The sequence below is a fragment of the Camponotus vicinus genome, unplaced genomic scaffold (assembly GCF_025532165.1).
Source record: "Camponotus vicinus isolate PSW18456_S1 unplaced genomic scaffold, iyCamVici1.0 SCAF_9, whole genome shotgun sequence".
NCBI classification, from domain to species: Eukaryota; Metazoa; Arthropoda; class Insecta; order Hymenoptera; family Formicidae; genus Camponotus; species Camponotus vicinus.
Genome location: NW_028141981.1, coordinates 9,666,102 through 9,689,137, shown reverse-complemented (window position 1 = coordinate 9,689,137; position 23,036 = coordinate 9,666,102). Strand labels below are relative to the sequence as shown.

Genomic DNA, 23,036 nt, shown 5'->3' with positions numbered 1-23,036 from the left:
ATCATTTTGCAGGTGATTGAATAAAATAAAAATCTTATTGATAAATCTCACTATTTTTTTGTATTTTTATAAATAAAATACGTCATGTATTACATTTCTAATAAATATTGTAATAATGTCAACAGTAATAATTTTTTGACATAGTCCAAAAAATAAATACTGCTTTTATTAAAGGAACTAATTTTATTAACTCAAATATATTATCATTTATGCTGTCATCATTATACAAAATTAATATTTGTTATATGATAAACGATTTGATGTCTAATCTAGTGAAAATTCAAAAATGATGCAAAATTTTCTTCTTTAATATAATATTATTGATATTTTAAACGAAATTAATTTATTATGATTAATTATGATTAAAATAATTATTTACTTTAATAATTATTAAAACCTGTTATATTTTCTTTTATTTCTTATTTAGGCACAATAGCTCCTTTTAATCTTAACATTCATATAAGTACTGAATTAAATTTAAAAATATGGAATTAAGAGAAGAAGAAGCGATTGCTTACATACGTAGCTACTTAGAAATTGCTAATTTTAATTAATGCGAAAATTAGCATAATATTATTTTAACGATAAAAATTATACTAGCGATATAAATTGAAACTTACCAATCTTAAGAAAGTTCTGCCGAGCATACGTGGTTGATCCGCATAATACTTGACACCCTCGATCAACACCCTGCCGAACGATCTAAGTAAGGCCGGAATTAATTATCATGCCAAAATCACACCACGCCTAACATGCTACGGAATGGAAGTCTGCGTCATCTTTAGAGTGCGACACATCTTATTTAAATGCAACAAAGATAATATTGATACATTTTGGTTATCAGTATTATTTACTGATATGTAAGGGAACGGCTCTTATATGGGTTTTTATGAAAAAATTACAATCTGATATAACTCTCAGAGTGAAACAGTAAGATCAACATTAACGGGCGCTAATAGAGTAACGTTGATCTAGTTAGTAAATATAGTCAATACAGAATTAACTTTTCTAATAACATATATCGTAACAATGTAATGGTAATGTTCTTTCGTGACAGTTAGACAAACATTACGTTTATCTCAGGCTTTTGCACGACTTTATAAAATTTTATTTGTTACACGTAAAGTCATATCTAACATTTAAATAGGGCACTATAATTAATCTTTTAAAAAGCAATAGTTTAGAGATACAGATTAATTTTTTGGAACACATGTACGAAGAAGCACACTATCACACAAAATACGTTTCGATACGTAAACTTACGCTTTATACATCGTAATCCGCTAAAAGCGAAAGAAGTCGTGTGTGCAGCGTATATTGTATGAGTATGTAGTGTGATCGTGTAACAATCTTTACCAATTGTAATGCCAATTTTTTAAATTGATAAACCAATTATAATGTCAAAGTAATAAATAGAGTTTGTGTATTTCTATGTGCATATATTTCTCCAATATTGTATTTGTTTCTCAATATTGTACTTATTTATATTTCTCCATACATTACATATATTTCTCCAATATTGTTTCTCAATATTGTACTTATGTACTCATTTATAAACAACATTTAAATAAATAATTTATGTAATTTATAAATATGTCCAAAAAGAGAAATAAAATACATTATTCGATAAAATTTATTATTTGCACTAGAGTTATAATAACTATCTTTTGTATCTAATATTTTTTAACTCCTTCATCGACAAATAAAGTAAAAATTAGTGGAAAAAAGTGTATAAGGTGTCTAACTGGTTGTATTATGAAATGTATTGACGAATGTGCTTGTGTAACAGTATTGCAGTATTGATTTATTTTACTATCAGTGTAGGCTGTAAATACATACGTGTTATGAAAATCAGCTATTTGTTTCAGATTAGTGAAAATAATTTCTTTGTTGTCTCGTACGCTCCGCGAGATACCAGGATTGTCGAGAGGCTTCAGGTAACGTTCGACGACCAGCTGAAGATCCCTACCGAATTCTTCTTCTGTCTCAATTAATTCTTTCACGACAGCCCTGTAAATGAAAGAAAAATATTTTTGTCTATTAATGTACTCTATATAAAGTTATATATATATATAGCATATGTGTATTTAAAAAATATAATTATAAAAGAATTAAAAGTTAAAGAAAGTAGTTCTCTTATAAGCTTGCAATATAAAATAAAATATAAATTTAAAAAAAGGTAGAATAATTTAAAGATGAAAATATTTCAGAGAAAGAGAGAGAGATATATAAAAATAAAAAATCATAATTCAAAAGCTAAAAATATTAAGCATAAAGGAGAAATTGTGAATTAAATCAACAAATACATACTCTCGTCGATAATGAGAATCTTCTGGTCGACTCATTGATGAACTTTCTTCGCTGAGCGCTGTTTGCATTAAAATGGACATGGGTAACCATCCCTGCCTTCCGTCGGATGTACGAACGTGTATCCTAAAAATAATAAATTTCATTAGACATATATATTATAGAAAAAGATACTATAAAAGAAAATTTGTTGTGAGATATTTGCACGTTCTTTTTTAATATTGTAAAAACTTGGTAAAAAAATTTTCTAGAATTACATATTTTTCATTAGAAGTCACATATTAATCTCTGATGATCTCTATGCGAATACACATTTTTAATATTTAGAAGCTTATTAAAAATATTCTTTCTCCTTGAGAATATGTCTACTTTATACAGATTTTGATATTTTTGTCGTTATTTTTAAATTAGCTTAGATTCGTCTAACAGTTGGATCAGATTAGATCGGATGCTATCGAAAGGGATGGTATAGATAGAAGACATTCGAGTGCGTGGGAGTCGCGCAGTTATATTTACGCGAAATGACTAAGACTGCGTGCCATCTTGTCATCGAAGTCATCGTCCATTCACAAAACGCAAAATTTGCTGGCGAATATGTCCGAATTGCTACACGTGATAAGCTTTATTATTACACGCGACATTTACATTTTTCTGCATATCATGTATACATCATTTCAGGCAAGAGCCTCATAAATATGAAAATAAATATGAAATGAAACACGTTGGACAATTAAACATAAATTTTGCTTTTTTTTTGTTTCCGGAAATGCAACTTATTTTTCCTTTCTTAATTCAAAAACGATCACAACTAATGATGATAATTTATAGAAATTAAGGAATATTATTTCTGTTCAATAATCATATGGTTGAAGATTTTTAACGCGAAACACCAGATGTTTCATATCCGGGCGTCTTCCTGACATTCGAAAAAATTCTTTTTTAGCAATAACTTATGCACTATCAGTTTTGCTGACACTCTGGCCGACCGCCAATCACGCAGAGATATGATCGCGCGCGAGATATTATTGCCTTGGACGTGTATAAATGCTTAATCTTCATTAGCGTCGCCGTAATTCAAACGTGTTGAATGTTTATTTCGAAATTGCATTTAAGTCCAAATCCATGCTCAATGCGACTATGTAATTGTGGATCGCTTTCGTCTCTTCTATTGTTACTTAAACGATTACAAAACGGGAGTTATCGTAGGAATTCGTTTAACTATTCTCTATTTAAATACGTCAACAAATCCGATACAGCTACAAAGAGATATTTATTTTGAACACCATTCTTCGTATAAATAATTTAATAATATATATTTATCTCTTTGAATATTAAATTTTATTTGCCATAAATATTTTCGCTAAAAATATTCAATTTGTATAATGGAAAGTTTACTATAATTCTCACACGTTAAATCTAGTAAGAACATCCTCGTCGTGGCCATTTTGCTCTTATTAGTTATGCAGTGCATGTGGTATATCTGATGATTTCGCTAAACCTCAAATATAAATTTAGATAGCTTTTGAAGACGATGAATCATACATTTATCTAAAAATATTGCAAGTTTTCCTTTTGTTAATTTCTTCTTCTTTTTCAATGTGTGTTGCTATAATTGATATATATATGTAATATATTTTAATATATCAATAAATCTTTTTCAAATGATAAACTCTGATTTAAATCATTATCCGTAATTTATCGGAATAAATCTGTATTCATTTTTCTCAAAGATTTACAAGATACATATTTCTTGTCAAAGTTAAGGTATCATCATTGCGTGTACCAGACCGAAGACGTCAACGATTTTGGCGATGACGACGAATCCTACAGCAACAGGAAGTTGACGATGACGTGTTGCTGAGGAGAAATTAATGTCGCAGCCTCAGTTATTCTATTTTAAGTCGGACGGACTTTGTTACGAGAGCGTGATGAAACATCGCACGTCAAAGAAAAGTAATTTACGCTTTCGACAATAAAATTAACGGATGCCGGACTTGGTAATCGTCCTTCGTCGTCTCGGACGTTTTCCGAGGTAAAAAAATAAAAAGTTCACGTCACTATTTCGAATCTCAAGACCGTCTGTTTTCATCAATTCCACGCAACGTTCAAGACTTTACCTTTGAAGGCTCGAGTCCAATTCGATACTCGGGCTGTTTCGAGCTCGCGGATCCGCGTGATTTCGACGTGGACGGATCGACAGCTTGTGTTTTGCGGCCGAATTATCCAGGATATCGCCGACCTCGACCTCCAGATCGGGGTCCATCTTCGCTTTCCTACAACAATGCGAAGCATCTTTTGTAGAGCTTCGTCGGCTCGCGTTGTCACGAAAGAAAGTTTGTGGAAAAAAATACACGTGTCTTGATGTTATATTAATATTATGTAACATATGCGTCATCATGCTGCATGTTTTTACAGAATTTCTCACTTATTTGTTATTTGACATCACTGTTATCAGAGTCAACTCGCAACGAGTGACTCTGGAACGTGCAAAGCGATTAAAGCAGAGCTGACGTTTTGCAAGCGTTGTGATAGCATGAGAGTGCCGTTCGCAGCATGCTGTTCCATCTTGTTAATTTTACGGATATAGCTCTGAAAGCCATGTGCTGTGCTAATTTTGCGACATCTAATAGCAAGGCGTAGCCTTCACAGTACACATTTGTACAAGGCGTTTCTCCTCTGTTACACCACTTTATTCCTTAAATTCTACACGATTTAGCGGTAGCTCTTCACGAGGCTCTCATCCCCGGACATTCGAGGATTATTCACACGTACGAGCAGGCTGTTTGCGGCCGCCAACTTTCTTACATAATACCGCGAAGTCTTTATGCCGTCATAAATTTCACGCAAATTCTTCGTCTGTTTTCATCAATTCCACGCAACGCGCAAGACATGACACGCCGAATGCCAATGCAACCACCGTGCGACGTAGAAATAGCCTCAGGCGGGTGTTTAAACAGAAAGCGGAGAAGCAGCCTCACAGCTACCAGGGCAATGATCCTCGCGCCATGCAGTTTGACATCCGGATTGACTTGACCGTAGTTAAGTTCTCCACCCCGAGAAACCGCGGCGCGAAATAAATGCGTTTATCATGCATAAACAGTGACCGCGTTCAGGACTTAACATTATTTACGCACGCTCTCGCGACGACGTTGAGCCAGCGTCAGTTTAATGGCGAGACGCACCTGTTGGCCATAAATGCGTTCGTTCGATCAATCTCTCGGCTCTATCGCTTCCGCGTCTGAGAGCCGAGATCCCGAAGATATCGGTGATAAACAGCCTGGACACAATCATTATCCGGCGCATCGAAGCGCGCTGAGTGCGATGCGGACGCGTGTGCACGTGTGTGCGGGTGAGTCGCGTGAGCTATTTTTAATCACACGGTGGATTTTATCCACCGCGCGGAACGCGCGGCCGCCACCCACGTGTACGATATAAAGGCAGCGCGTTGACAATACGCGTCTCGAGAAGCGCTGTCTTCATTTTTTTTTTTTAAATGTTTCATATATCCTTGAACTAAAAATTGCTTACTTCGCTGAACCGTCATGCTCGATGGCCTCGACGATGTCGCCGACGTGCACGGAGAATCCGTCGGTGTCCGCCAAGTAGTCCTTCACGACCACGTAATTTTCCGTGGACCCCTGTGAACAAAAATACAGTAGCATAAATAAAAGAACGAACAGTGGTACGTGACATTTTTTAAACGCATTTTGAAATAAACTTTTTAATTTATGAATTATAGAATCCATTTTATGAATTATAGAATAAGAGTAAGAGAGAGAGAGAGTTGTAACCAGAATAGAGACAGATTTTGAAACTATCCAGTGCTGACAGAATTAGTCGGCGGAAATCTTAAATATTACGAAAAATTGGATTTAGTAAATCATTATTAAATAAATCGAAATTTCTCTGTAACATATACAAATTTTATTTCTGCCCATGTTGTTATTTTTACTGCTCTAAGTCGCAGATATTTCATATCATTAACATGTGATATTATTACGTCTCGACATAAAATATACATACTTATACATTTCATCTTATTTAATTCATTATTAGTATGGATTATTAATGTATTAATTTTTTTTTGTAATTATAAATTATTAGTTTTTATGTGAAATATAAAAATAAATAAAAATTGTTTCAGTGAAAATAATTTCATTGAAAGATTTATAAATATCAGTAATTGTATGCGTCCTCCATTCTTTTTATACTTTACCCGCTCGAGGCTGTCCTTTTGTCGAGCGCCGTTCAGCCTCTTTAGGCTCGGCGTATTCTCTCTGCTGAGCGAGAGAAGAGCGACCGACTGTTCGGACTTCAACAAGGTTGCGATGCCGTTCTCTTGTTTGTGGCAGCTACCATTAGCGGAACCGTCTAAGCTACTAGCAATCGAGGTCGTACCGGTGAACGTGGCGGACATCACCTCACCGTCCGTATCTATTTCCTTTGCCATCGGACAGCAATACATGGAAAACCGATGGGCAGTCGGGCGATTCAGCCTGAGCGCCGAGAACACGTGCAACGGCTCGAAATGATGTATACCGTCCTCGTCGAGAACAGTGTAAGCGACTTCACCGGTCAGCACCGATCGGGATGCTTCCCGAGGTACGACCGCCTGTAGGCCCTGCTTCAGAATCATGAAGATGGATGATGGTTTATGATTCCTTCTCAGCAGAAACTCCTCCATCGCCAGACTGTTGTCAGCGTGCAACAATGCGGTGGGCACGTCGACCGAGGATTGCAATGGGGCCTCTTCAGGTACAATCATTAGCGCGGCGCTTTCTCTTACGAGAGTTCGCAGTCGCGGGTCCGTTCTAGCCAGCTCAGGATCGCTGTACAATTGTCCGAGGGCGTTCATAAAGGGAGGTCGTTCCTCCGCGAGCCTTCTCATAATCGCCAGCCTCTTCAACACGTCCATGGTGACCCGGTCGTTCGCCAGCGCCTGGGTAGATCTCTCATCACTGATCACAGCCAGCAGGCTACTCGCCGTGTCGGACATGCCAAGAGCTCGTGCAAGGCCCACCGCCTGCAGCAGCATCTCGCGCACATCCGATCCACGCTCGGCATTCAATAATTCCTTCACGCGAATCTCGCTCGACTCCCGGACGGCTTGGATGATCGCTTTGTAAACCGTCTCCGTGGCTTCTTTTTCCGTCGCAACATCTGCCACGTGTCGCGATACATTCTCTAAAACGAGCGAAACTAATTCGGGATCGTTCTTCGAGACGGTTCGAAAGGCTGATCCGATCAGGTCCGTGTTATGTTCTTCGAGAACCATTGACAGCTTTTTGATCATAAAGTCCTTTTGCAAAGACTGGTTGGAACTCATAGCTGACTTGAGTATATTAAGCTTACTGTTTTTAGCGATCAGCAGTTCCGACAACACACTCTGGCAAAGAGAACTACGGTTTTGTGGGATTAAGAGAATTTTCAAAATTTCGTCAATTGATCGATCGATATTTCGATTGTTTTGTCGTAACGATACGTTGAAGGACTCGCTAATGGAAGAATAAACAAAATCTTGAGAGTTGTTATCTGATGTTGCTACTTGTTGGTCATCCGATAATATTAAGACAGCTGCTGTGATTGCCGCTTTTATCGCTTTCCGAAGAAGTTCGATGCTGTTGTCGCCGTTCGTTCCGTTTACTCTTTCTTCTTTTATAGCGGGCGAATGGATACCATTGATTAGCATTGCATTTGCGGGATTTGAATCTCCCTGTTGTTGTTGCACAACTATATTTTTCGCCAGTTGCGCGACCATTGATACGATCTGTGCCATCTTCACTGCCGTGCCACCTTGTAAACTCAATTTCGTCTTCGCCACAACGAGAGCCTTCTCCACTGCCTTCGGATTTACATTTACGTCTACAGACGGCAAGCTCGTCGCGACTTTCCGTCCCACAGACAATCCTGCTTCGGATAACTCGCGTAGCATCTTAGAGTCTATACTGGTCTCGCCGCGATGACGAAAACGTGGATTATAATTCAAATGCTGCGGTCGTAGTAATTGCAACTCTTCAGGCGTGACTTCAAAGCCTTGTACGGAGAATTCCAGCTCGCCCTCAGGCGTATCGATGAGATCGGGAGCAACGAAACAAGGACCATCTTCTGTCTGAACAATCTGACCTGGTACGAAGGTCACACCCATCTCGCCCGCTTCCACTACACGACCTGGCACGAATCTAGGCCCGTCCGGTGTGTCCACTACTTGTCCTGGCACGAATCTGGAACCTTCCTCCTCGGTATAGATCACTTGACCGGGGATAAATGTTGGTCCGACTTTGGTATCAACGATCTGGCCCGGCACGAAACGCGGCCCATCCACCGTCTTCACCGTTTGACCAGGCACAAACTTAGGCCCCGCTCGGGTTTCTATTATCTGGCCAGGCACGAATTTTGGCCCGCTGCTGGTGTCAATCACCTGGCCTGGCACAAACTCCTCTCCTTTTTCTGTTGTGACTATCTGACCTGGTAAGAAGCCATCCTCGGTCATGACACCCGGCACGAAACGCGGTCCATCCTTGTCGCCGCTGACTAATTGGCCTGGCACGATTTTCCTGCCTTCTGGTAACTTCTTGATGTTTTCCGGGAAAAATTCGATGCCTTTTTCCATCTGTACCATGTGACCGAAGATCTCGCGCTGTTGAAGACTCGATATCGCATTTGTGCTTCTTGGGTCCATCGGTATGCCGACGGGACCAGCATCTTGAAAGATTACTTCGTCGAATTTGGTCGCCGCGACAAAGTCAAAGCCCTTTTCGGTAACGACAGTTTGTCCCGGACAGAAAATCATGTTTTCTGGAGTTTTCAGCACTTGTCCTTCAACGAATTTTTGACCTTTCAATGTATCCAGTGTCATTCCTGGCACAAATGTTGATGTATTTTCCGTGTTCTTGACGATACCTGGTACAAAATGCTTCTCGTCTGATTTTGTAGTAATATATTGTCCAGGAACGAATCGCGGACCTTCGGTTGTTAGCAGCGTCTGTCCAGGGACAAATCTAGGTTCGCCGTTCGGCGATTCGATGCATTGGCCAGGCACAAATTCATATTTGTCGTTGATACGCACGTTCTGTCCTGGTATGAAAACTAATTCACCATGGTAATCTGTGACGGTTTGGCCTGCCATGAATCGGTCTCCCTCCGGAGTAATTACGGTTTGTCCCGCGATAAAAGTTCCGTCTGTCGTTACTTGACCGGCCACAAATTTCGGACCTTCCTCCGTTAGAACAGTCTGACCTTCGATGAACTTTGTGCCCTCGCTCGTATAAAACGTTTGACCTTGAACGAAACGTTCGCCTTGCTCCGTCGTCAAGGTCTGCCCGGCAACAAATACCGGTGTTTTTGCTCCATCTGGTTCTTGGACAGTAATGATCTGTCCAGGAAGTAAAAGAGGCCCATCGGGCGTATTGAGAGTAAGTCCAGGCACAAAAGCGGGACCTTGAGGTGTCTGCAGGGTCTGGCCGGGTACAAAGATAGCGCCTGATGGCGTCTGTACCGTTTGACCCGTGACAAATCTTTCCGCCGATTTGATATCCAATTTGAGACCTTTGACATTGTGTATCGTACTTTTCTTACCGGTTGGCAGATTCTGTACCAATTCAGGGATCTCTTCCATTCGTGGTAGGCACTCTAATGCTGGTTCTCCAGCCTGAAGAAGCTTTTCCGTTATGTTTGCGCTCTCTTCAAGATCATCTTGCGAGATATTCCGAATAGCACTTTGCAGCGTCACGTCTGATTTCGCAATCAAAGGTGTTAAAGGTTTCGTGATCGCGACTGCCTCAAAACCTCCCACGGATTCGAATAGGGGGCTATACAAGATTGGTTCTCGATCTACAATCTGCGGCTCGACGTTTATAGGAACTGGCATATTTTTTATTATTGGCAGGTTGGCTGGTTTAGTCGTATTGTTTTGCAATAAGTTACAATCTAACACATTGGAGATCGGCTTTGTTATGTCCTTGAGAGCATTCGAAATATTCACGATGTCAGAAGACTGGAGTCTCGCTTGTTCCACATCCACCTGTCTCCAATTTTCCGTTATTGTCTCCATTTTGACCTCCTCCTTGATACTCCTTAACTTGAGCTGCTTGGCACGCCGAAGCTCTTCCTCGTCGGCCGCTTTCTCCTTTTCCTCAAAGATCCTCTTCGCATAATTCAACGCGGTCTGCTTCTTTCTCTTTCTCTTTCTAGCCTCGACCTCCAGCCTTTCTCGTTCCTTCAGCACTTCCTCTCGCGGTCCCAATCCGTCATAAAGATTCTCAAAGTCTTCCAAGTTCTTGAAATCCACGGACACATTTTTGCCCTGCTTCAGCCTCAGCAAAACGGTGTCGCAATCCCGCGAAAGCATGACGTCCTTGACATCCCCATCCCTAACAGCGGCTTCCAACTTCGCCGGGAATACTAGGCTGCATCTTCGTTCCTCTACCGTGTATACAAACTTTTCTTCCTCCTCGATGGGAGTCTGTTTCGCGTTCAAGAGCTCCCTCAACACGCGCTGCTGCTCGCCTTCGCCTTCCAAGATCGGGAAGACGTAGCGGTAATCCTTGAGCACCACGTGCTTCTTCTTCTCGCCGACGATCAAACCGGCGGTATAGTGATGTGGCCCGAGGCCCGAAGCGTTCGTCGTGATCTTGCATTTCGATTTGTCGTGGGCGTGGGCGCCCAGCAACACCGGAATGTAATGATGTGTCGGTAGGCCATAGGATTTACCAGTGATGCGGCAGAATCTCTTCGCATCCGCTGGACTTATCGGCGGTAACAGCGGAAAATAATTCGGCCTGGGAAGACCCCGGCTATTACCCGTGATCCTGCAGAAGGACATTGTCCACCTTCGAGATGATCATTCGACATCCGATATTGATAAAGTCATTGCTACAAGCCTTGTTGTTTTTGTTGTTTGAAATCGATTATAACAGCAGATTATTGATTATTCTTCATTATGTTGAAGACGTTAAAATTCTATAAGATTATGTAGATGCTTCAAATATTTTTACACTGATGATTCAGTGTAATGATGATTCAGAATCTTCTCCCTTTATAATAGTAGAATCGGCTACAGCGAAAGTTGATTGAGACCGCGAGTAAATGAAATGATAGATATTCTGAGATCTCGGGTGGTCTAGATTTATCTGAATACGAATTCGCGGATCGGATGAATCATTGATCTTAAAAACTCACTGCGAAAGCTCGTTTCACAGAACAAAGACTGATCTATACCGCTTTCTACTTCACGATTAATGTCCAATTGTATTGTTTACGCTCGCATCGTCTATAAAACCGTTATGCCGGTGAGGTGAATAAATGAACATTAACTCGAAACTTGGCATCTCGACAACGGGAATCGCGAATTCGCGCATTCGATCATTCGCACGCGTCGTCGTCTCACCCCCATCAAGCTTCGTCTCGACGTCTTTCGTCGATTCATTTATGCTGCACGTGTCTCGATGCGTATAATTTCTCATGCACACGATCTCTTCTTTCCTCTTCCAAACAAAATATGTAATTCAGAAATCAGCACACTACTTAATTTTTCATTATACGTCGTATTAAATTGACGGAGGAACTTGATTACGTATTTTTATATATTTATAAAGATTATTAATAGTAAAGATTAATAAAAATTTAGTTCATTTGTGAATATGTATCTTATTTTATTATGGATATATTTTATAGATTGCTTCACAAAAAAATGATTAATTTTACTGATATATCTATCACAGCGCATCTTTTTCATAATTTTGAATTGCACAAATTGTTTCAGAATAATTTTTTATTATAATTAGCTTTATTATAATAAAGTAACGAAAACTTATTTTCTTTGCCGCATCAAGAAATTTGACTTACTGTCAAGATTATAAGCGTTCAAAATTATTTATTCTCTTCCCAAGGCATATTTAACCATTTGACATTTTACTTCTCGAATGCTTAATATTCCGCATATGTGTCAATTATAGACACTGCATTAGTTTCACGCTCTAACTTGTAATATTTACAAGCTTGAAAAAAATACTTTTTGTATGTTATTACATGTTATAAATCTTTGTTTTGTAATTTCTCACTTTCACTGAAATATTCATCAATAGTGTGCACATATGCGCGATTATACATTGTTTAATGTAATAGAAAAGACACAAGTTTTTATTTAGATAAAATATCCAACTTGTTTTTTAATATTTGCACAGAAATTTCTTCAATTTTTTAACAGCAACCAATCTCGTGAAATGTGTATGAAAGTTCTGCAATATTTTTTTAAAATTTCTTTGTGTATATTGCTTTATGATACAATTTTTAACTTATTCTGTTTTTGTGTTAAAAATAAAAAATTGTTTTCTATTACACGAATGCTTATTCTTATTATAATATGTATCAAAATCAACCGCGTGATATCATTTGATTCTCGTTCCAGTTCGATCGGATGTGCTTATTTCTCGTTATTTCCATTTGATCACTTCGTCGGTTTACCGTTGGATTCGTTCGTACGATTTGCTGATTAAACAGTTTTAAACATTATTATCGATTACATCGTTCGACTTTTCGCGAGATGCGCTCTCCCGAGAAAAGTGTATCGGCGATACGCGGCGAAAGCGAGACTACTCTCGGTGTACGAAGTGGCTAAGAGCGGTTTGCACGACGAGTCTCTCTCGGCTCCCACGACCAGAAATAGCCTACCCTTCTTACACTTCTCCAATACATCTTTAGAACGGAGTACACGGACCCGGATTTTCATCAAATCGTGTGTGGCGCACACACTGCGTTTTCGGCACTCGAAAGTTCGTCCGAGTTCTTTTCGTGTTGCCTATGGAATTTCCCAAATGAATAATTAAGGAACGTATTCGATCACGAACAATAAATAACAATAAAAATAACGCTTGCATTCTTTGAAATCGCAAATTGGAATAAATAAGGGTGATATATAACAATATAATAATGTAATTTTTTAATAAAATTAGTAGTATGTATAAAGTTATAATGATTTTCCTAAGAAAATATATTTTTATAATTAATAATCGCTCATTAAGAACAATAAATAATGTATTATCCTGATTTGTAGTCAATGCTATTATTGATAATATTAAATTAATATTAAAATAATATACTCTTCCGTTTTGTAAAATTTTCCAAATTAAAAAAAATAACTTTCTTAATTAATATAAATAATTATGCAATTTTTAATAGTAGTCTTTTAATTGTGATCGCATTTATTAAAGAATTAAAAAAAGTTTATAATAATTTTAACGGATATATGTGAGAATAAATTTTAATCTTTTAGATTAATCGATATTAAATTTATCTAGCAATAAATAATTTTTTGAGAAATAAACAACTTGGCAATGACATTTCGACGAAGACATTTCTATTAACCGTGAGATGCACATCAAGTTGCAGAATTAATGGCTCTTGACGTATCTATCTACAATGCACGATTACGTTAGGAATTAAAAATGATGAACAAGATGAATTGTATTACATTTGGCTAGTTTATGACATGCGATTATTTATCCGTATTCCTGCTTGGATTTCATCGTGAAGAGTCGAGAACACGAACATTATTCGAACATCACAAAATATTTATTGCTGTTTAAATTATATAATAAAATATTTCGTGTAAAAGTAGCAACTTCACTATTCTTACAAAAGTGAATCAGACAGAAACGTACGGTCAGCTAAAGACGTTTAAATTTAACAATGTATCGATACTTTTAGATATTAGATATAGTTACATCATAAATGAATCAAATATTAAAAGCATATAATAAGTAATTAAAAATGAGATCTATCTAAATAAAAAATGAATAAAAATTTATGTAAATATAAATAATTGTATTATAACAATATAAGGGAATTTCTTTTGAACAATATGTAATACTTTATAATGTTACTTTAAAAAACTCTTGATAAACTTTACGGCTGATAAAATTTTGAGAATATTATTTATTTTATTTTTCGAGAATATAATTCAAAACTTTTTATTATATCTCTGTAATACGTATAATTAATGACATAATTATTATTGTAATAATTGTTTGATAATTTTTGATAAAATAAGAGTTAACGATATGAACATCATAATCGGAGTAGAGTCTGAATTCAACCAGTGACGAGCACCAATTCTGGGAAATAAATTCCTGACAATAATTTAAAAAACGTAAGAGACAATCTGTCCCGGATGGTTAAGTCTCTTATAAACAGATGTACAAACTTGCATTGTTGGCAATGTCGAACGAAATAGGTGCGATAAAAGCGTAATGAAAAACGATGAGAACGAGCGATACGGAACGTTTAAACTTAAATATCCATTCGGTGCCAATTCGCTAGCGGACAGAATGAAAAATTTAAACACAAGAACCGGCGTCTAGGAACGCGGTGCAAATATTTTTATACGCGCAATTTTCCGCGCGTGACTTTAACGGACCAAAGAGAACGTCAACATTTTGTTCCGCAGTCGTTCGTCGTGATTTACGATGACTGTTAGTTCCTTGCGAAGAGCAGCCTGCCAAGTGAACGATGATGCGACCGATGGTGCAAGACTGATATTGATTTATAATAGAGTGCTTTATCGTGTCGCGCGGGCGATGCCAATCTCAAACGAAAAGTCGAGCTTAATCCCGAGATAAAAAATGGGATCATCCATCTATCCGAAATTTAAATAAATATAACAATTGTATCAATCTTTTTCACCAACAATATTAAGATGAAAATATTTAAAGATATATAAAAGGGCTGCAGAAACTATGATTGCAGAAGTAAATGGTTAATTGTAAGAAAATCATATCAATCGCATATTTTGCACTCTCGCGTTCTCTTTTCCCTCAGGGCAAAGATTTCCCTTGGAGAAAATTCAACGAGGCGCCAGACGCGTGCATTTCGCAGGCGAAATTCGCGATCGCTCGTAATAACACACTGACGACCGATAAACGCATCTGGTCGTTGTTGAAGCTACGTGGCGCGAAAAGTGGATAAAAATAGACCGGGAATAAAAACCATTAACGCGTCGGGCAATCGCACCCATCGAATAAACCCTTCGGACTTTGTCCCCGGTCCATATTAAAAATAGCTCATCCTGCATCCTGCTCCCTCATCTGCATAAACGTTTTATTAAAGCGATGGAGTGAGATAGAAATTAGACTAAATGCGTATGTTACAAAAAATCTTATTGGATAGTAGATGTGTGTGTATTTGTGCGTAGACAAATAAAAATAAATTCTATTTTCTACTTCCATCTTATCCGTAAACAAATCTAAAGTGGTGATAAAATATATGATAATAATTATATATCATTTTTATATTTATAAAACAATCCAATAAAGAGGAATTGAAAATAGCTTTTTTCGTTTTCATATTTTAATTTTCTAAAACAGAGTAAATATATAAAAGCATTTAAAAATTGTCTGGAATGAATAAAGCTAAGATAACTTACAATATCTTATCTCCCTCACATTTTGCAAAGAATGATTATTGAGAAAAGCGAGCATTTACGTATCTTCGAAATAATTAAAACTTGTTTGCTCGTTTTTTTCTCAATTAATTAATTAATATTAATTAGAAGAATAATTAAATTAATTTAAAAATCAGTTAAAATTAATTAAATTTAAAAATTAATTCCACTAAATTACCCGGTAATATAACGCGCTTGTTCTCAACCTCGACGGCGCAACAAAATTATATCTCAGATCGCTTTATTCCAATTATCTGTCATTTAGATAGTTGCGAATCCTTATTACGTCTTCTATCGCGCTAGACGTAGACGACAGATTAAGATCGAAATCCTTCTTTAATTATACGCGATGTTCCCAGAACGGGTGTCGGACGATTAATTAAGCGGTGCCTATTAGATCTGAAGGACGAGATGTCCAGGAGCAGCCGCAAGGTGCGGCATCGCGAGAACGAAGCGTTATTCCAAGAAACATGAAATGCGACGACAGAACACATCCCTCGCATGCATCACGCAATGAAGAGGACAGGTTAAAAAGATCGTACGCACACAAGCTGAGTGCGATAAGAACAAAAAGAAAGAGACATCGTGCGAAGACGAAAGCTCGTGTATCGCGGGAGTGCTCGAAATGGCGGTGTGTAGGCTTCGGCTTTTGGCAGCGGACCAGGTATTCCATCTACTTCTGTCATGTACCCCGTCTCCCCAGTTTCCCCTCGATTACAGTGGTTCCCAAATTTTTCCAACGGACCGACACGACGTGTCAAAAAAGATGCTGCCGTTGTCAAGGACGCGTCAAACGTGCGTGCTAAATGGAGCGCTTGTAGTTAAAGAAAGCTCCAAGTACATGTTCTTGTACATCAATTCTTTACAGATACAATTTGCAAAAAAATTATTTCTACTCCCAAAAAATGTTTAAAAATTAATTATTATCTCTCTATGATAAAATTCTCTTTAAAGAATACGATTATTGTTGAAAATCATTGCTCGTAATTAATATATATTTCTTTATTTTACAATTTTTATTATCTTTTATAACATATCGTTAATATATCGTTTTTTAAAAATTTTATCATTATTTATTATGATTAAAAAAAGTCGCCAAAAAATCTAATTAGTCAGATAGTTGTATTAAAATGTGTTTATGTATGCTATTGTTTAGTGAAATATATTCCAAAATTTCTCTACATAAAATTATCTAGAAAATCTAGAAATTCTTGATAACAATATTATAAATTTTGATTTTACATATATATAATATTTTGATATATAATTTTCCCTATGTATAGAAAAACTTGTAAATTAAGAGAACTTCGCACTCATTCGATTAATCATCCTTAACATTAAAATATATATTACTTTTTGGGCAATTGTTCAAAGATATTTTGTGCTTTTGCATGTTTTACAAAATAGTCCATTAAATGTAGCATCACTCACTGACAATATTATATATTTTAATTCCCCCCCTATATCGCGTGATGCATCGCATAAGAAATTTACTGTTATATATAACTAAACATTAATATTTTTTAATATATACTGACTGATTTACTTTAATAAAATTTAATATTAATCAACATTAATTTAAACATTGGTTATTTTTTTAATTATACTTTTTATACTTTTTATAATTTTCATCTTTTTTTCTCTTTTTGAAATGTAGTTATTTAAAATATAATAAAACGCCGAGTTGAAAGTTCTTTATTTTCGATATACACGTATGATTAATACTCACCCTGCTCCTTAAATGTACAACATTTTTGGTTACTTCTCGTTGAATTGTCGTTCCACCAGTAATAGTGCGGGATATTTCCAAGGAAAATTCTGTATAAACAAGAACAAACGATAGAAAAATATAAAAATATCAATATTCTTTCATAATTAAATAAATCGACGGAAATTAATATTAAAGACAACGAAAATTTAAGTGTGACATTTATATTTTCCAGTCTTTATAATACTTGCACTTCTATCGATTCTTACTTTTAATTAACTTAAATTGTAATGTTGCATTTCCAAGTTCTCCATTTTGGAAATGCGAAATTTGAAACATTACACAATAGATATTCAAATGTGATAAAATTTAGCCACTTTTTTCATGCAACACATATGTGCATTTAAAAATTATTCAAAGCGTAATAATTACAGTTGAGGATTTTTTAATTAATGAGATTAACAATTCCCAATAAAAACAAACTAATATTAATACTAATACCTTTCTTTCTTTTGGATGTGGTACTAGCGCGCGAATTAAATGCCATGTCGTTGTGTTCAATGTTACATTATTAGTCTGAAACAAATAAGAATAAAGCTAAAGTATGACTCCCCAACTTGATCAAAATTAATTAATTAATTCTTACTATATTCTTAACATGGAGATATATTAATAGATATTACATAAATATAGATTATTGTTCCTATAACTATTAATGATAAATCTTTTATATATGTATATTATGCCTCAGAAATAAATTCTCTCTCATTTGAAGTTTAAATATTTCTGAAATGCATTAAAATGATACATTTTATTCCCAAATATAGGAAAGCGTATTCTTGGCCGAAAGTATAAATATAATAAAAATAAAATTACATAAATGAAAAAAAACAAATAAAGCGTAAAAAAATATAATCATCTCACTTTATGTATGTAAAAAATTCTTAATGTGTTTAATCATTGCGATATTTGAAGCAATGATTGTAACAAAGTTACAAATTCGGCTATTAAATTAATTAAGTTTTTAAAATAAATGTGAAATTTAGTGGAACTAAACTCAATGTTTCTTCTTTCTTCGTAGGTAACTTACTTCGTAGGTAACTTAATCTACATCAAAGAGCCAAGAACTTGACGAATTTATCCACGGAATCTTAGAAAGTTATCATCCATCGCGCTGCCAGATATCTGTTTAAATTCTCATTTAAGAAGAGGAAATATGTAATAAAACCCGCGAATTAGATGCCAACTAAATGTCAACTATATGCACATTTTATGGGCAAAAGGATTATCTTATGCAAATAACTATCAGTATTTCAATTTATCTTGATGGAAATTTGCACAATAACATGACACGAAATAAGAAAGTATAAATATTTAAAACAAAGCGACACACATTTTTTTCTATTTTTAATCATTTATTTTTCGAAGACTAATCAACCACGATATTATAATTTAGGTCTATTTACGTCAAATTAATTAAAGAATCTGTCGTAAGATTATAGTTGAAGATATGTATAAATATCTATAAGAAAAATGAAAGATTCCTCGGAAAATCGCGGTCATTAGCAGACCTTGATCCTCTCGTTAGTTGTCGTAACTCATTATCTAATAGCCATCTAATCCATAATAAGTCGTGCGTAATGCGCGTATGAATAAAATAAGCGTCAGTAGATCAACCTTTTAGTTTCGAGATTCGAGATCTATTTCCGACAGTCGTCCGCCGCGATTGGCTGACTTCGCCGGCTCGTCGCGGTGTTGGCCGCATTTTCTTCTGTTTCGCCGCTAATCGGGGTCACTTCCGCCATTCGATTTTCGAATCGCCGGGATCTCGCTGGATCGCGGGACCGAGATGCGAATGAGATGATTCATCTCTGAGGAAAACCGCGACGTGCGTCGAATCATAACATCGAGATAACTTCAATGGCTACGATTTATATACGACATATATACGAAAAGTTTATTGTACCACGTTAACTATCGCACATATGCATTTATTGCTAATTTCTACGCATATAATGTCGCAAAATTATAGAAAATAAAATTTTTAACGCATTCGAAATTATGATCGATGACATAACGAGGGCAATCGAGAACCTTTTATTAAAATATCGCGATTTCCAAGATGGTTTTGTTAATGAAAATATACTGATTCACTGTGTGTGTGATGATTGATATATTCGTTACTTCACATGGCCAAAACACATGGCCCCATCATAAAAAGAGAAATGTAGATCGCGATTAAAGATTAGCAGTTTAAATGGTTATTATCTGCAGTGGTTTGATTAAAGCTGAAAGATAAATAGATAATTTCCGAATAACAATAAATAATTTTTTTGTGTTGTTTTGTTCTATTGTCTTTAATAATATTTTTAACATAACGAAAAGAAACATTTAAGATCCGACAAAATCATATTATGATCTTTTTAATTCATTGTAATTAAATTAATTACCGCGAAAAAGAAATTTGAAACAAGCTAAAAAAAATTCTTGAAACTTTTTTACCAACGTTTACATCTTCATATTTGTTTTATATAAGTAATAAATACATTTCCTCCTTATATTTGAAGAAATTAACAAACGTAGATATATTTGATTTTTCCAAGATATTAATAAAACTGCCTAAGCGTAATTACATCACGATCTTTGATCGTCTTTCTGAAAATAAATTTAAAATTTATTTACATCTTTGACTAAATAAAATTTCAGTACAAAGATTTCTTCGGCGCATATGCATAGTTCTGTTTACACGAAACTAAAAACTTGGCCTTCCTTCGGTTTGATTCACTGGGATGCTTGACTCTGGGAAACCGTGCCAGGAAAATAGTGCAGCTATTTTGTGAAGCACCTTGAGCACTAGGCTAGAGCAATGCAGAATTTCATTTGGCCAGAAATTTCATGCTATATATGTATACACTATCACGGTTGGCCATCTCTATTTTGCCTATTGGCGCCAAAACATATTTCGCAAATATTTATACCACTGTATGTGATCGTGAAAAAATCATAGTATAAACATACGTGATAAAAAATTAGTCTGCATAATTTTATCAAATAATTGACCTTATGAGAATGAATTAATTCTATAAACGCCACTAAGTTTACGACTTGACATTGAAATTAATATTGGAACTTTTTCTCCGAAACTTTGAATATTTTTATTTTTATTTTTTATGATACATTTTTAATTAATAGGACTTTTTTGATCCAAATACAAATTTGCAGAACATGAGATGTTTTTTAGAACGAGTTATTTAAGCGCAATATTCGATTTCGCAACTCGAGTGGGCATACAAACAGACGTTTAGTCAGCGATGTGACACCGAATTCCAGACATTACTAATTAACGACATTATTAATCGGCATCTGTCTTGTTCAAGCAAAATACCTGCCTAGTATGCCTTCACCGACTCGGAAGGCTCGGAATCCGAGAAGACTATCGTCGCGAAATTCGCTACGAGTTTCTACCACGCTTCCGCATGGCAAAATGTCAGCATTTTATATCTGTCATCTAGAACAGTCGGACAGGATCCGACGAATAGACTGCGCATCATAAAATTATTATTAGGCCACCATCGACACAACCATGTATGATCGCTTTACTTTGTTGCGCGACTGATAATCTTCTTCTCGCTATAAAATAAGCAAAATGCCAATGTGACGTGCCAACAATTAAATTGTTGACTCAGCATCACATTGTAATCCTGGATATAGAGACATTGAAATTATATACAATAAAGAAATAAAAATAAATACAAGTAATGTGGATAATATTCAAGATTGAAGCTTTTATAAAAATCATTAATTATCTAGATCTCATTTTCAATGTCATCGATAAACATGCAAATCATTTTTGCGTATCTCTACAGAATTGAAAATTGAACTGAAGTATCGATCATCGATGACGATGGCATGATTCATAGTAAATATAACAATTTTATAAATCTCTCGCTCTTGCATACAACATGCACATACACATAACGCTCACAGGAGAATGCGCATTCGACCGAGGGGGTTGATCGAACGGGATGAGATTGATGATACCCCACACGATGACCTGACCTGTCGAGCTCCGCGTCGAAATCGCCACCTTAATGCGCGTTCGACACTTGCACAACACACTCGCGCGAAAATAGCACCAACGAGCCGAGCTGACACGGGATGGCCGAGAGAAAGAAGAACGAAACGACAGCCAGAGAGGAGGAAACGCGATCAGGGGAGGAAGACGAAGACGTCCCTCGAGGGAAGAGAAAGAAGAGAAAACTGTGCACTGACCTCTCCGGGATCCCTCCGAGGCTCCTCCGATTCTCTCTTTCTCTCTCTTTCTCTCACTACCACCCTCTCCCGGAGATTGTATATCGGCCTTAGCGCATGAAAGGGGAAAACGATCTCTCGGTTCCCTACTATGAGATCCTCCTCCGGACCGGTCTCTAGACGTCGTCGAGTCGCTCGCTCGCCACTTCGGCCACCTAGGAATCCCCGAATAAATCGCCCGAGTCGGTGAGGAAGCCAGCCGACGGCTATCTCGAGACTGCTACCAATGCCAGCAGCAACACGTCCCGATGCCCGAGCGCCGATTCTTCTTCTTCTTCTTCTATTCTCTACCTCCTCGTCGTCATCGACGGCGTCTTCGACGCGGTGTTCTGAATCGCTTCTACAATCTTGTTCTCTTAATCGTGCGATGATACCTTTGACACGGAAGATTTCATTTTGTAAATTCACAATTATTTAGCTCTTCAATATGGTTTATCTTTTGATTCATTTTAATTAAGTTCTTATCTTTCACTTCTTAATTTATTCCTACAAAGATAATTTTTAAAGAGAGAAAGAGAGAAGTGACAATAATTCCGTCTCTTCTTTTCAGCCGCAGAATTATTTTCATTTCCAGGAAGGCGATTTTACACACAATTGCGAGAATGAAAACACATTGTTACATTATTATTATAGGACCGCGCTAATTCGTGGCGCGGTCGATCGGCCGCGTTTCGGCCGCTTCTAATAATAATCGATGCCTACGCCTCTCCAGGGATTTCTCTACGGATCCAAATCGATACTACGACTGGTGCAACACATAGGCTACTTGTACCGGCTACTGTCTCTGCTATTGATCAACTGTGACGTCTCGTTAGAAAGCGGTTTCTAGATCGGGAATGACAGCAATGAAATTTATTTGCGTATCGAGTATTATATTAATATTACTAATGATGTAATTGTTCAATATCGCTTAATTATTTTAAAATAATATGATCTTCAAAACTCAAGTACGATGTAATATTTTGACGCGAAGAAGCATTGCTATAATTTTCGAAAATATTAAAAACTATTAAAGATTAAAATAATAAAAGAATAAAATAATAAGATTAAAATAAAAGATTAAAATAATAAAAGAATAAAAATAATAAAAAGATTAAAATAATAATATATTAAATAGATTAGAATAATAAAAGATTAAATAAATAATAAAAGAATAAAAATAATAAAAAGATTAACATAATAAAAGATTAAAATAATAATATATTAACATACATTATTTTTTATCTCAATTCAATCATTACATTTTATAAACTCTTGATGTTTGCGATTTCTACA

General features: G+C 36.2%; 1 protein-coding gene across 9 annotated transcripts in view; it reads right to left on the bottom strand.

Moving 5' to 3' along the window:
• The window catches only part of Obsc (Obscurin), a 51,114-nt gene extending 29,130 nt beyond the window's left edge, over positions 1 to 21,984 (bottom strand). The window contains exons 1-8 of one of the 9 annotated variants that reach the window (XM_083107909.1): positions 21,723 to 21,984; positions 17,952 to 18,026; positions 17,472 to 17,560; positions 5,836 to 5,945; positions 4,425 to 4,580; positions 2,311 to 2,433; positions 1,840 to 2,010; positions 621 to 702 (exon numbers count right to left, since the gene is read on the bottom strand). In XM_083107909.1, coding sequence (XP_082964035.1) covers positions 621 to 702; positions 1,840 to 2,010; positions 2,311 to 2,433; positions 4,425 to 4,580; positions 5,836 to 5,945; positions 17,472 to 17,560; positions 17,952 to 17,997 — 777 coding nt within the window. In that variant the 5' untranslated portion in view covers positions 17,998 to 18,026; positions 21,723 to 21,984. Of the gene's footprint in view, positions 1 to 620; positions 703 to 1,839; positions 2,011 to 2,310; positions 2,434 to 4,424; positions 4,581 to 5,835; positions 5,946 to 6,523; positions 11,847 to 17,471; positions 17,561 to 17,951; positions 18,027 to 21,435; positions 21,650 to 21,722 lie in introns of those variants that run through there. The other 8 variants (XM_083107910.1, XM_083107911.1, XM_083107903.1 and 5 more) reach the window with 8 other exon arrangements.
• Between the last annotated feature and the right edge of the window lie 1,052 nt (positions 21,985 to 23,036).